The 14,836-nt window shown below is 45.8% G+C and overlaps 1 protein-coding gene and 1 non-coding gene across 2 annotated transcripts in view; one reads left to right on the top strand and one right to left on the bottom strand.

Moving 5' to 3' along the window:
- Positions 1-14,836, top strand: part of MAN2B2 (mannosidase alpha class 2B member 2) — a 92,462-nt gene that overhangs the window by 31,128 nt on the left and 46,498 nt on the right. Inside the window, exons 7-10 of the mRNA XM_038745766.1 lie at positions 2,645-2,843; positions 6,578-6,768; positions 12,441-12,627; positions 14,453-14,586. Coding sequence (XP_038601694.1) covers positions 2,645-2,843; positions 6,578-6,768; positions 12,441-12,627; positions 14,453-14,586 — 711 coding nt within the window. The remainder of the gene's footprint in view (positions 1-2,644; positions 2,844-6,577; positions 6,769-12,440; positions 12,628-14,452; positions 14,587-14,836) is intronic.
- Positions 12,195-12,301, bottom strand: LOC119927903. The gene has a single exon (XR_005450869.1). It is a non-coding gene; the product is annotated as a U6 spliceosomal RNA (small nuclear RNA).

Here is a 14,836-nt window from a genome sequence, read left to right as displayed (position 1 = left end):
GAGGGACTGCGTCCAACCCGATTTGCTTGACTCCACCCCAGTGCTTAGTACAGTGCTCAGCACATAGTAAGCGCTTAACAAATCCCATCATTATTATAACAATAAACTGACCCATCCCCTGCCCTCAGCGAGCTTACAGTCTAGATTCAGAATATTTGGGAAAGAGAAAATAAGGTCAGTCCGATTATTTTCCTTTTCCTGATAAAGCACAGAAGAAGCACCCCTCCAGGCGATGGGGGCAGTGGATGGGGGCAGCCCTTTTAGACTGTGAGCCCACTCTTTTAGACTGTGAGCCCACTGTTGGGTAGGGACTGTCTCTATGTGATGCCAATTTGTACTTCCCAAGCGCTTAGTACAGTGCTCTGCACATAGTAAGCGCTCAATAAATACGATTGATTGATTGATTGATTGATTGACTGATTGAAATCCATCCTGGCAGTTCCTGCTTATTTTCCAAGAAGGGCAGGACTGTCTACCTGTTTTGTTTTGTTGTCTGTCTCCTCCTCCTAGACTGTGATCCCATTGTTGGGTAGGGACCATCTCTATATGTTGCCAATTTGTACTTTCCAAGCGCTTAGTCATTCATTCATTCATTCAATCGTATTTATTGAGTGCTTACTGTGTGCAGAGCACTGTACTAAGCGCTTGGGAAGTACAAGTTGGCAACATATAGAGACGTTAGTCCAGTGCTCTGCACACAGTAAGCGCTCAGTAAATACAATTGAATGAATGAATAAGGTCGAGAGAGGACAGCGGCAACCTGTGGGTTGAACAGAGATGGGGATGAACCAGATGGGTTCATTCATTCATTCATTCATTCATTCAATCGTATTTATTGAGCGCTTACTGTGTGCAGAGCACTGTACTAAGCACTTGGGAAGTACAAGTTGGCAACATAGAGATGGTCCCTACCCAACAGTGGGCTCACAGTCTAGAAGGGGGAAACAAAGAACAAAACAAAACATATTAACAAAATAAAATAAATAGAATAAATATGTACAAGTAAAATAAATAAATAGAGTAATAAATACGTACAAACATATATACATATATGCAGGTGCTGTGGGGAAGGGAAGGAGGTAAGGCGGGGGGATGGAGAGGGGAAGGATGGGGAGAGGAAGGAGGGGGTTCAGCCTGGGAAGGCCTCCTGGAGGAGGTGAGCTCTCAGCAGGGCCTTGAAGGGAGGAAGAGAGCTAGCTTGGCGGATGGGCAGAGGGAGGGCATTCCAGGCCACGGGGGAGGACGTGGGCTGGGGGTCGATGGTGGGACAGCCGAGAACGAGGCACGATGAGGAGATTAGTGGCAGAGGAGCGGAGGGTGCGGGCTGGGCTGGAGAAGGAGAGAAGGGAGGTGAGGTAGGAGGGGGCGAGGGGATGGACAGCCTTGAAGCCCAGGGTGACGAGTTTCTGCCTGATGCGTAGGTTGATTGGTAGCCCCTGGAGATTTTTGAGGAGGAGAGTAACATGCCCAGAGTATTTCTGGACAAAGACAATCCGGGCAGCGGCGTGAAGTATGGATTGAAGTGGGGAGAGACAGGAGGATGGGAGATCGGAGAGGAGGCTGATACATATTTTGCCCCTAGGTTATCAGTCAATAGTGTTTTTGTTTCCAATGGTCTTTTTTAAGCGCTTACTATGAAAGCAGCATGGCTTAGTGGATAGAGCATGGGCTAGGTGTCAGGAAGACCTCGGGGAAGCAGTGTGGCTCAGTGGAAAGAGCGAGGGCTTGGGAGTCAGAGGTCATGGGTTTGAATCCCGGCTCCGCCACTTGTCAGCTGTGTGACCTTGGGGAAGCCAGTTCAAATCCCCGCTCTGCCAATTGTCAGCTGTGTGACTTTGGGCAAGTCTCTTAATCAACCAATCATTCGTATTTATTGAGAGCTTACTGTGTGCAGAGCACTGTACTAAGCACTTGGGAAGTACAAGTTGGCAACATATAGAGACAGTCCCTACCCATCAGTGGGCTCACAGTCTAGAAGGGGGAGACAGAGAACAAAACCAAACATACCAACAGAATAAAATAAATAGGATGGATATGTACAAGTAAAATAAATAAATAAATAAATAAATAGAGTAATAACTATGTACAAACATATATACATATATACAGGTGCTTTGGGGAAGGGAAGGAGGTAAGACGGGGGGATGGAGAGGGGAACGAGGGGGAGAAGTTAAGAAGCACTTAACTTCTCTGTGCCTCAGTTCCCTCATCTGTAAAATGGGGATTAAGACTGTGAGCCCCCCGTGGGACAGCCTGATCACCTTGTAACCTCCCCAGCACTTAGAACAGTGCTCTGCACATAGTAAGCATCATCATCATCAATCGTATTTATTGAGCGCTTACTGTGTGCAGAGCACTGTACTAAGCGCTTGGGAAGTACAAGTTGGCAACATCTAGAGACAGTCCCTACCCAACAGTGGGCTCACAGTCTAAAAGGGGGAGACAGAGAACAAAACCAAACATACTAACAAAATAAAATAAATAGAATAGATATGTACAAGTAAAATAAATAGAGTAACAAATATGTACAAACATATATACATAGATATATATATTAGCGCTTAATAAATGCCATCATTATTGGTGGTAGTAGTAGTATTAGCTCCTGAAAATGAACCATTCTGTTCTCCTCTGTGCCTGACAGGGATGCGACAAACAGTTCTTTAACGCATCGGTTCAGTACTCCAACATGGACCGTCTGCTTGACTACATCAATGAGCGGGTGGACCAGTTTGGAGTCACGGTGCAGTACGCCACTCTGGGAGATTACTTCCGGGCCGTTTTCCAGAGGAAGGCTGTGTGGACCGTCCGGAACCATCAGGACTTTCTGCCTTATTCGACAGGTACTGAAAGAGCTCCTCATCCTGGGCTTCAAGGCTGTCCATCACCTCACCCCCTCCTACCCCACCTCCCTTCTCTCCTTCTCCAGCCCAGCCTGCACCCTCCGCTCCTCTGCCGCTAATCTCCTCACCGTACCTCACTCTCACCTGTCCCCCCATCGACCCCCGGCCCACGTCATCCCCCGGGCCTGGAATGCCCTCCCTCCCTCTGCCCATCCGCCAAGCTAGCTCTCTTCCTCCCTTCAAGGCCCTGCTGAGAGCTCACCTCCTCCAGGAGGCCTTCCCAGACTGAGCCCCTCCTTCCTCTCCCCCTCGTCCCCCTCTCCATCCCCCCATCTTACCTCCTTCCCTTCCCCACAGCACCTGTATATATGTATATATGTTTGTACATATTTATTACTCTATTTATTTTATTTGTACATATCTATTCTATTTATTTTATTTTGTTAGTATCTTTGGTTTTGTTCTCTGTCTCCCCCGTTTAGACTGTGAGCCCACTGTTGGGTAGGGACTGTCTCTATATGTTACCAATTTGTACTTCCCAAGCACTTAGTACAGTGCTCTGCACATAGTAAGAGCTCAATAAATACGATTGATGATGATGATGATGATGGTGAAAGAGCTATCCTTTCTCTCCCCCTTTCACCCCCAGCCCATGCCATTCTCTAGACTTCATTCACATCTTTATTCATTCAGTCATATTTATTGAGTGCTTACTGTGTGCAGAGCACTGTAATAAGCGCTTGGGAGAGTGTGGCATAACAATAGAAGCAGTATAAGAAGCAGCGTGGCTCAGTGGAAAGAGCACGGGCTTTGGAGTCAGAGGTCGTGGGTTCAAATCCCGACTCCGCCAATTGTCAGCTGTATGACTTTGGGCAAGTCACTTCACTTCTCTGGACCTCAGTTACCTCATCTGTAAAATCAAATGGGGATTAAAACTGTGACCCCCCCCCGTGGGACAACCTGATCACCTTGTAACCTCCCGAGTGCTTAGAACAGTGCTTTGCACATAGTAAGTGCTTAATAAATACCATTATTATTATTATTATATAACAGTAAAACAGTAGAATCAATCAATCAATCGTATTTATTGAGTGCTTACTGTGTGCAGAGCACTGTACTAAGCGCTTGGGAAGTACAAGTTGGCAACATATAGAGACAGTCCCTACCCAACAGCAGTGTGGTCTAGTGGATAGAGCACAGGGCTGGGAGGCAGAAGGAGCTGGGTTCTAATTCCGGCTCCACCGCTTGTCTGCTGTGTGACTTTGGGCAAGTTACTTCATTTCTCTGGGCCTCAGTTCCCTCATCCGAAAACTGGGGAGTGAGAGAGGGAACCCCATGGGGGTCAGGGACTGTGTCCAACTCAATTAACTTGAATCTACCCCAGTGCTCAGAACAGTGCTTGGCACAGAGTAAGTGCTTACCAAGTAACATTATTAGTAGTATTAGTAGTAATAGTAACAATCAACAGACATTCCTTGTTCACAATGAGCTTCCAGTCTAGAGGGAGGAGACAGACATTAATATAAATAATTTCAGATACAGACTTAAGTGCTGTGGGGCTGGGAGAAAGATATTTGTGAATATGTGTGTGTGTGTGTATATGTTTGTGTGTGTATATATATGCATATATATACACACACATACATATGTGTATATACTTATGCATATATGTATATATATGTACACATGTATATATGTGTGTGTGTGTATATGTGTGTGTATATATATCATCATCATCAATTGTATTTATTGAGCGCTTACTGTGTGCAGAGCACTGTACTAAGCGCTTGGGAAGTACAAGTTGGCAACATATAGAGACAGTCCCTACCCAACAGTGGGCTCACAGTCTAAAAGGGGGAGACAGAGAACAAAACCAAACATACTAACAAAATAAAATAAATAGAATAGATATGTACAAGTAAAATAAATAAATAAATAAATAAATAGAGTAATAAATATGTACAAGCATATATACATATATACAGGTGCTGTGGGGAAGGGAAGGAAGTAAGATGGGGGGATGGAGAGGGGGACGAGGGGGAGAGGAAGGAAGGGGCTCAGTCTGGGAAGGCCTCCTATATATATATATATATATACACACACACACACACACACACACACATATATACACACACACACACAAATACTTCTTCTCCCTCCCCCATAAATCGTGAACTGGGTTTGAGGCAGGCACCATGTCTGATCTGATTGTACCTACCCCAGCGCTTAGCACAGTGTTTGGAAAATAGAAAGAGTTTAACAAATACAATAATCATAATAGTAGCTCTAACAGTATGGAAAGTGGAAAGATAACAGGCCTGAGGGCCAAGAGGCCTGGGTTCTAATCCCAGGGTGGCCACTTGGTTCCTTGAGTCGTATTTATTGAGCATTTACTGTGTGCAGTGCACTGTACTCCGTGCTTGAGAGAGTAGAGTATAACAATAAAAAGACACAGTCCCTGCCCACAATGAGCTTACAGTCTAGAGGGGCCTTGGGCAAGTAACTTAGCTTCTCTTTGCCTCAGTTTCCTAATCTGTAAAAATGGGGAATTAAAGCGCCTCTTCTCTCTCTCCCTTGCACTCTGAGCGACACAAGGGACGTAGACTGTATCCGATCCAGTTCTCTTGGAACTGCCCTGGAATTCAGTACAGCGTTTTAAGCTTGTTGTGGACAGGGCATGTGTCTGTTTATTGTTATAGTGAACTCCCCCAAGCGCTTAGTACAGTGCTCTGCACGCAGTCCTCAGTAGATACGATTGAATGAATGATTGACTCATAGTGAAGGCTTAGCAAGTACCGTGTCTACCTCCCACCTCTTTATTTTTTCCCAGGACTTAGTACAGTGCTCTGCACACAGTATGTGCTTACTAAATATGAGGCTGTTATATTGTTACACTGTACTCTCCCAAGCGTTTAGTACAGTGCCTGCACACAGTCCTCAGTAGATACGATTGAATGAATGACTGACTCGTAGTAAAGGCTTAGCAAGTACTGTGTCTACCTCCCACCTCTTTATTTTTTCCCAGGACTTAATACAGTGCTCTGCACACAGTAAGTGCTTACTAAATATGAGGCTGTTATATTGTTACATTGTCTTCTCCCAAGCGTTTAGTACAGTGCTCTGCACACAGTAAGAGCTCGATAAATACGATCGACCGACTGACGGACTCTCCCAAACTCTTGGTAACAACAATAATAATAATAATGATGGTATTGTTAAGCACTTATTATGTGGCGAGCCTGATCTAGGCACTGGGGGAGATACAAGGTGATCAGGTTGTCCCACATGGGGCTCACAGTCTTAACCCCCATTTTACAGATGAGGCAACTGAGGCCCAGAGAATAATAATAATAATAATTGTGGTATTTGTGAAGCGCTTACCATGTGCCAAGCACTGTTCTAAGCGCTAGGTTAGATACAAGGTGATCAGGTTGTCCCACGCGGGGCGCACGGTCTTTCTCCACATTTCCCAGATGAGGTAACTGAGGCACAGAGAAGTGAAGCGCTTACTACAGTGCTCTGCGCACAGTAAGCGCTCAGTAAATACGATTGATGATGATGAAGTGACTGGCCCAAAGCCACACAGCTGCCAAGTGGCGGAGCCGGGATTAGAACCCATGCCCCCTGATTCCCAAGCCCGGTCTCTTTCCCCTAAAGCAGGCCGGTACTGCACGCCTCCTCCAGGAAGCCCGGCCGGGTGGGGTTTTCACGGCTTTCCTCCGGTTCTCCCCCAGAAGCGTTCCAAGCGTGGAGTGGATTCTACGCATCCCGCGGCCAGCTGAAGGGCCGGGCTCGGAGGGCCAGCGCCCTGCTTTGGGCGGCGGAGTCCATGCTGACCCGCTCCCTCCGGACGGCCTCTCCCGGCACCGTGGATCCCGCCTGGGCCCTGCAGCAGCTCCGCAGCCTCCGTTGGGCCGTGTCCGAGGTAAGCGAATGTTGGCCCCCGGCTCCAGGTTCCTCCGGGCCTGGAATGCCCCCAATCCCTCTGCCCCTCCGCCGAGCTAGCTCTCTTCCTCCCTTCAAGGCCCTGCTGAGAGCTCACCTCCTCCAGGAGGCCTTCCCAGACTGAGCCCCTTCCTTCCTCTCCCCCTCGTCCGCCTCTCCATCCCCCCGTCTTACCTCCTTCCCTTCCCCACAGCACCTGTATATATGTATATATGGTTGCACATATTTATTACTCTATTTATTTATTTATTTATTTATTTTACTTGTACATTTCTATCCTATTTATTTTATTTTGTTGGTATGTTTGGTTTTGTTCTCTGTCTCCCCCTTTTAGACTGTGAGCCCACTGTTGGGTAGGGACTGTCTCTATGTGTTGCCAATTTGTACTTCCCAAGCGCTTAGTACAGTGCTCTGCACATAAGTAAGCGCTCAATAAATACGATTGATTGATTGATTGATTGGCCGCCGGACGTCAGGGACCACGGCAGCTCACCCCCTCGGACTCACCTCTTAGCATCCGCCTAAATAATAATAATAATCATCATCATCAATCGTATTTATTAATAATAATAATATAAAATAATATAATATATAATATAATTATAATATAATATAATATAATCAATCAATCGTATTTATTGAGCGCTTACTATGTGCAGAGCACTGTACTAAGCGCTTGGGAAGTACAAATTGGCATCACCTAGAGACAGTCCCTACCCAACAGTGGGCTCACAGTCTAAAAGGGGGAGACAGAGAACAGAACCAAACATACCAACAAAATAAAATAAGGAGGATAGAAATGTACAAGTAAAATAAATAAATAAATAAATAAATAGAGTAATAAATATGTACAACCATATATACATATATACAGGTGCTGTGGGGAAGGGAAGGAGGTAAGATGAGGGGGATGGAGAGGGGGACAAGGGGGAGAGGAAGGAAGGGGCTCAGTCTGGGAAGGCCTCCTGGAGGAGGTGAGCTCTCAGTAGGGCCGAGGAAGAGAGCTAGCTTGGCGGATGGGCAGAGGGAGGACATTCCAGGCCCGGGGGATGACGTGGGCCGGGGGTCGATGGCGGGACAGGCGAGAGCGAGGTACAGTGAGGAGATTAGTGGTGGAGGAGCGGAGGGTGCGGGCTGGGCAGGAGAAGGAGAGAAGGGAGGTGAGGTAGGAGGGGGCGAGGGGATGGACAGCCTTGAAGCCCAGGGTGAGGAGTTTCTGCCTGATGCGCAGATTGATCGGTAGCCATTGGAGGTTTTTGAGGAGGGGAGTGATATGTCCAGAGCGTTTCTGGACAAAGATAATCCGGGCAGCAGCATGAAGTATGGATTGAAGTGGAGAGAGACACGAGGATGGGAGATCAGAGAGAAGGCTGGTGCAGTAGTCCAGACGGGATAGGATGAGAGCTTGAACGAGTAGGGTAGCGGTTTGGATGGAGAGGAAAGGGCGGATCTTGGCAATGTTGCGGAGCTGAAACCGGCAGGTTTTGGTGACGGCTTGGATGTGAGGGGTGAATGAGAGAGCGGAGTCGAGGATGACACCAAGGTTGCGGGCTTGTGAGACGGGGAGGATGGTAGTGCCGCCTACAGTGACGAGAAAGTCAGGGAGAGGGCAGGGTTTGGGAGGGAAGACAAGGAGCTCAGTCTTCGACATGTTGAGCTTTAGGTGGCGGGCGGACATCCAGATGGAGATGTCCTGAAGGCAGGAGGAGATGCGAGCCTGGAGGGAGGGGGAGAGAGCAGGGGCAGAGATGTACATAATATATACATAATATAATGTAATATAATGTAATATATAATATACTATAATATATAATATAATATAATAATAATAATGATGGCATGTATTAAGCGCTTACTATGTGCAAAGCACTGTTCTAAGCGCTGGGGAGGTTCCAAGGTGATCAGGTTGTCCCACATGGGGCTCTCACAGTCTTCATCCCCGTTTTACAGATGAGGTAACTGAGGCCCAGAGAAGTGACTTGCCCAAAGTCACACAGCTAAGTGGCGGAGCCGGGATTTGAACCCACGGCCTCTGACTCCAAAGCCCGGGCTCTTTCCACTGAACCACGCTGCCTCTACTGTTTTGCTCTCCCCCAAGCACTGACGCCACTTCTGTAGACTTGAAGTGTGAATCCTGACTGGAAGTTCATTGTGGGCAGGGAATGTTAATAATAATAAGTTGTTGCCAACTTGTACTTCCCAAGCGCTTAGTACAGTGCTGTGCACACAGTAAACGCTCAAGAAATGCGATTGAATGAATGAATGAATAATAAGATTCATAATATATACCTGTATATATGTATATATGTTTGTACATATTTATTACTCTATTATTTATTTATTTTACTTGTACATATCTATTCTATTTATTTTATTTTGTTAGTATGTTTGGCTTTGTTCTCTGTCTCCCCCTTTTAGACTGTGAGCCCACTGTTGGGTAGGGACTGTCTCTATATGTTGCCAACTTGTACTTCCCACGCGCTTAGTACAGTGCTCTGCACACAGTAAGCGCTCAATAAATACGATTGATGATGATGATGATAATAATAATAATAAAAGTGCTTACTATGTGCCAGGCACTGGACTAAGTACTGGGGTGGATACAAGCAAATCGGGTTGGACACAGTCCCTGTCCCACATGAGGCTCACAGTCTTCATCCCTTTTCAATCATATTTATTGAGTGCTCCTCGTGTGCAGATCACTGTAATAATAATAATAATGATGGTATTTGTTAAGCGCTTACTAAGTGCAAGGCACTGTTCTAAGCACTGGGGAGGTTACAAGATTATCAGGTTGTCCCACGGGGGGCTCACAGGTTTAATCCCCATTTTACAGATGAAGGAACTGAGACCCAGAGAAGTGAAGTGACTTGCCCAAAGTCACAGAGCTGACAATTGGCAGCCGGAATTTGAACCCATGACCTCTGATTCCAAAGCCTGTGCTCTTTCCATTGAGCCACACTGCTTCTGTGCTTCTGTGCTTCTGTACTAAGCGCTTGGGAGAATACAATACAACAATAAACAGACATATTCCCTGCCCACAACGATTTGACAGTCCAAAGTGGGAGACATTCATTCATTCATTCAATCGTATTTATTGAGCGCTTACTGTGTGCAGAGCACTGTACCAAGCACTTGGGAAGTACAAGTTGGCAACATATAGAGACGGTCCCTACCCAACAGCGGGCTCACAGTCTAGAAGGGGGAGACAGACAACAAAACAAAACATATTAACAAAAATAAAATAAATAAATATGTACAAATAAAATAAATAAATAAATAGAGTAATAAATAGAGACAGACGTTAGTAGAAATAAATGACAGGTAGGGACATAAGAGAAGCAGCATGGCTCAGTGGAAAGAGCACGGGCTTGGGAGCCAGAGGTCATGGGTTCTAATCCCGACTCCGCCACTTGTCAGCTGTGTTACTTTGGGCAAGTCACTTCACTTCTCTGGGCCTCAGTTACTTCATCTGGAAAATGGGGATTAATCAATCAATCGTATTTATTGAGCGCTTACTATGTGCAGAGCACTGTACTAAGCGCTTGGGAAGTACAAGTTGGCAACACATAGAGACAGTCCCTACCCAACAGTGGGCTCACAGTCTAGAAGCGGGAGACAGAGAACAAAACCAAACATAATAACAAAATAAAATAAATAGAATATATATGTACAAGTAAGATAAATAAATAGAGTAATAAATATGTACAAACATATATACATATACAGGGATATATAATCACAGATTAAGACTGTGAGCCCCCCGTGGGACAACCTGATCACCTTGTATTCCCCCAGCGCTTAGAACAGTGCTTTGCACATAGTAAACGCTTAACAAATGTCATTATGATTATTATTATAAATGGTGTGGGGCTGGGAGGGAGGATGAAGAAAGGGAGCAAGTCAGGGTGACGCAGAAGCAAGTGGGAGAAGAGGAAAGGGGGGGCTTAGTACAGTGCCCTTAGTACAGTGCTCTGCACATGGAAAGCACTCATAAATATGATTGATTCTCTGCATTCAGTAAGTGCTCAATCAATAGCAATTATTATTATTAATAATCATCATAATAGTGGTACTTGTTAAGCACTTCCTATGTGCCAAGCAGTATTTTAAGTACCGAGGTTGATTCAAGTCAGTCAAGGTAGACACAGTTTCTTATCACACATGGGGCTCACCCTCTTAATCCCCATTTTACAGATGAAGTAACTAAGGCACAGAGAAGTGAAGGGAAACACTTCATTGTGCTTCATGGGAAGCAGTGTGGCTTAGTGGAAAGAGCCCTAGCTTGGGAGTCAGAGTTCATGGGTTCTAATCATTCCTTCAATTGTATTTATTGAGTGCTTACTGTGTGCAGAGCACTGTACTAAGTGCGTGGAAAGAACAATTCAGAAACAGAGACAGTTTCTGCCTACAGCAGGCTACAAGCGCTCACTAAATGGGAAGCAGCGTGGCTCAGTGGAAAGAGCCCTGGCTTTGGAGTCAGAGGTCATGGGTTCACTTCTCCGGGCCTCAGTTGCCTCATCTGTAAAATGGGGATTATGACTGGGACAACCTGATTGCCTTGTATCTACCTCAGAGCTTAGAACAGTGCGTGGCACATAGAAAGAGCTCAACAAATACCATCATCATTATTATTATTATTATCATTAAAGGGACTTGCCCAAGATCCCACAAGCGGACAAGTGGAGGGTCCGGAATTAGAACCCAGGTCCTTCTGACTCCGTGCTCTTCCTCTGTCTCTCCAAAGCGCTTACTACAGTTCCCTGATAATAACAGTAATTCTGGTAATGGTTCAGCACTTACTATGCGTCATGCGCTGTTCTACGCGCTGGGGTAGATATAAGATAATCGGGTTGGACACAGTCCCCGGCCCACATTCTTCATCCCCATTTTACAGGGGAGGAATCTGAGGCAGGGAGAAGTGACTCGTCCAAGGTCACGCAGCAGATAAGTGGCGGAGCAGGGATTAGATGCCAGGCCCTTCCGACGCCCAGGCTCTAACCACTAGGCCATGCTGCTTCTCTCCTGTAAGCTCGCCTCTATCATCATCATCAATCGTACTTATTGGGCGCTTACTATGTGCAGAGCACTGTACTAAGCGCTTGGGAAGTACAAATTGGCAACGTATAGAGACAGTCCCTACCCAACAGTGGGCTCACAGTCTAAAAGGGTGAGACAGAGAACAAAACCAAACATACTAACAAAATAAAATAAATAGAATAGATATGTACAAGTAAAATAAATAGAGTAATAAATATGTACAAACATATATACATATATACAGGTGCTGTGGGGAAGGGAAGGAGGTAAGATGGGGGGGATGGAGAGGGGGACGAGGGGTAGAGGAAGGAAGGGGCTCAGTCTGGGAAGGCCTCCTGGAGGAGGTGAGCACTAAGTAGGGCCTTGAAAAATATGGAACGCTTCACGAATTTGCATGTCGTCCTTGCGCAGGGGCCATGCTAATCTCCTCTGTATCGTTCCAATTTTAGTATATGTGCTGCCGAAGCGAGCACAGACTATAAGCTCACTGCGGGCGGGGAATGTGTCTGTTTTATTGTTCCTCCCAAGTCCGTGCTCTATCCACTGAGCCCCACGGCTTCTAGGAAGCGCTCAATAAATGCCCCCGATGGATTGATCGATTGATTCCTCAAGGTTCAGCATCACGATGGCATAACAGGCACCGAGTCCCCCAAGGTGCGAGACATGTACATGAAGAACTTAATGGAAGGAATGCGTGCTGTGAAGAAGCTGATGGCGTCCATTATATCCAACATGGTCCAAGAGGAGGAGAAGGAAAAGGCACAAGCTTCCGTTGATGACAACAATTCCGGCAGACAAGGTAGGGGTCACAGACATTTTGCTCCCATCCTCGTGAATGAATGACAGAAGCAGCGTAGCTCAGTGTCAAGAGCCCGGGCTTGGGAGTCAGAGGTCATGGGTTCTAATCCCGGCTCCGCCACTCGTCCGCTGTGTGACCGTGGGCGAGTCTCTTCACTTCTCTGGGCCTCAGTTCCCTCATCTGTAAAATGCGGGTTAAGACTGTGAGCCCCCTGTGGGACAACCTGATTGCCTTGTAACCTCCCCAACACTTAGAACAGTGCTTTGCACATAGTAAGCGCTTAATAAATGCCATTATTATTATTATTGCTTTATAAAAATAAATAAATTCTCTGGGCCTCAGTTCCCTCATCTGTAAAATGGGGATTAAGGCTGTGAGCCCCATGTGGGACAGGGATTGTATCCAAGCTGATTAGCTTGTATCTACCCCAGGGCTTAGAACAGTGCCTGGCACATAGTAAGCGATTAACAAGTACTATTATTATTATTATTATTATCATTATTGTCATTATTATTACTATTATCGAAGACCGCAGCTATTATCATTGTACTATACTATACGTTGTCATTATCATTATATATCATTATCATTATCAGAAGCAGCATAGCTTAGTGGAAAGAGCGCAAGCTTGGGAGTCAGAGGTCATGGGTTCTAATCCCCACTCCATCACTTGTCAGCTGTGTGACCTTGGGCAACCCACTTAACTTCTCTGTGCCTCAGTTACCTCATCTGTAAAATGGGGATAAAGACTGTGAGCCCCACATGGGACAACCGGATTATCTTGTGTCTTCCCCAATGCTTAGAACAGTTCTTGGCACATAGTAAGTGCTTAACAAATACAATTATTATTATTATTATTATTATTATTATTATTATTATTATTCTCCATTATTTCTTATCAGTCATTTACTTTCCCCTGGTCAGTTTCCAGGGTCAGTTTTCCCCTGCTAGAATGTAAACTGCTTGAGGGCAGGGACTGTGCCTACTAATTCCGTGACATTCCCCCAAGCAATCAGTACCATGCTCTGTCATTCATTCATTCATTCAATTGTATTTATTGAGCGCTTACTGTGTGCAGAGCACTGTACTAAGTGCTTGGAAAGAACAATTCAGAGACAGAGACAGTCTCTCTGCCCACAACAGGCTATAAGCGCTCACTAAAATGGGAAGCAGCATGGCTCAGTGGAAAAAGCCCGGGCTTTGGAGTCAGGGGTCATGGGTTCAAATCCTGGCTCCGCCACTTGTCAGCTATGTGACTTTGGGCAAGTCACTTCACTTCTCTGGGCCTCAGTTACCTCATCTTTAAAATGGGGATTAAGACTGTGAACCCCATGTGGGACAACCAGATCACCTTGTAAAATCCCCAGGGCTTAGAACAGTGCTTTGCACATAGTAATCGCTTAATAAATGCCATTATTATTATTATTATTACTGAATACTACCTGGAAATTGATTCAAGTGGAGAAATAATAATAATGGTGGTATTTGTTAAGCAATTACTATGTGCCCAACACTGCTCTAAGCACTGGGACAGGTACAGTATAATCACATTGTCCCACGTGGGGCTCACAGTCTCAATCCCCATTTTGCAGATGCGGTAACTGAGGCACAGAGAAGTTAAGTGGGTTGCCCAAGGTCACACAGCTGACAAGTAGTGGAGCTGCATTTAGGACCTACATCCTCTGACTCCCAATCCCAGGCTCTTTTCACTGAGCCACGCTGCTTCTCTGCCGTCATACGGCAGCCCTGAAGAATATTGCTCCCACCTACTTGACTTTTTTAGTTGTCAAAGGGGATTCCTTTTTCTCTTCTCGTTTGTGGCAAGGTTCTAGAAACGGTGACTATTACGCAGTGGTTTATAATCCTTTGGCCTGGACCATCACGACTTTTGTTACGGTTTCCCTGGACTACGTGGAAGTCAGCGTCTTCGATGAGCTCGGGTACCCCGTGCCTGCCCAGGTATTTTTTAAAATGGTGTTTCATTCATTCATTCAATCGTATTTATTGAGCGCTTACTGTGTGCACAGTACTGTACTAAGCGCTTGGGAAGTACAAGTTGGCAACATATAGGGACGGCCCCTACCCAACAACAGGCTCGCAATCTAGAAATTTGTTTATTTAAGTGCTGACTGTGTGCCAGACACTGTACTAAGCGCTGGGGTAGCTACAGACTACTAAGGTTGGTTACAATCCGTGTCCTACACGGGGC

Source organism: Tachyglossus aculeatus, chromosome 4 (genome assembly GCF_015852505.1).
Source record: "Tachyglossus aculeatus isolate mTacAcu1 chromosome 4, mTacAcu1.pri, whole genome shotgun sequence".
Taxonomy (NCBI): Eukaryota; Metazoa; Chordata; class Mammalia; order Monotremata; family Tachyglossidae; genus Tachyglossus; species Tachyglossus aculeatus.
Note: the sequence above shows the minus strand (reverse complement) of the source record. Positions and strands in the feature narration are given on the sequence as shown.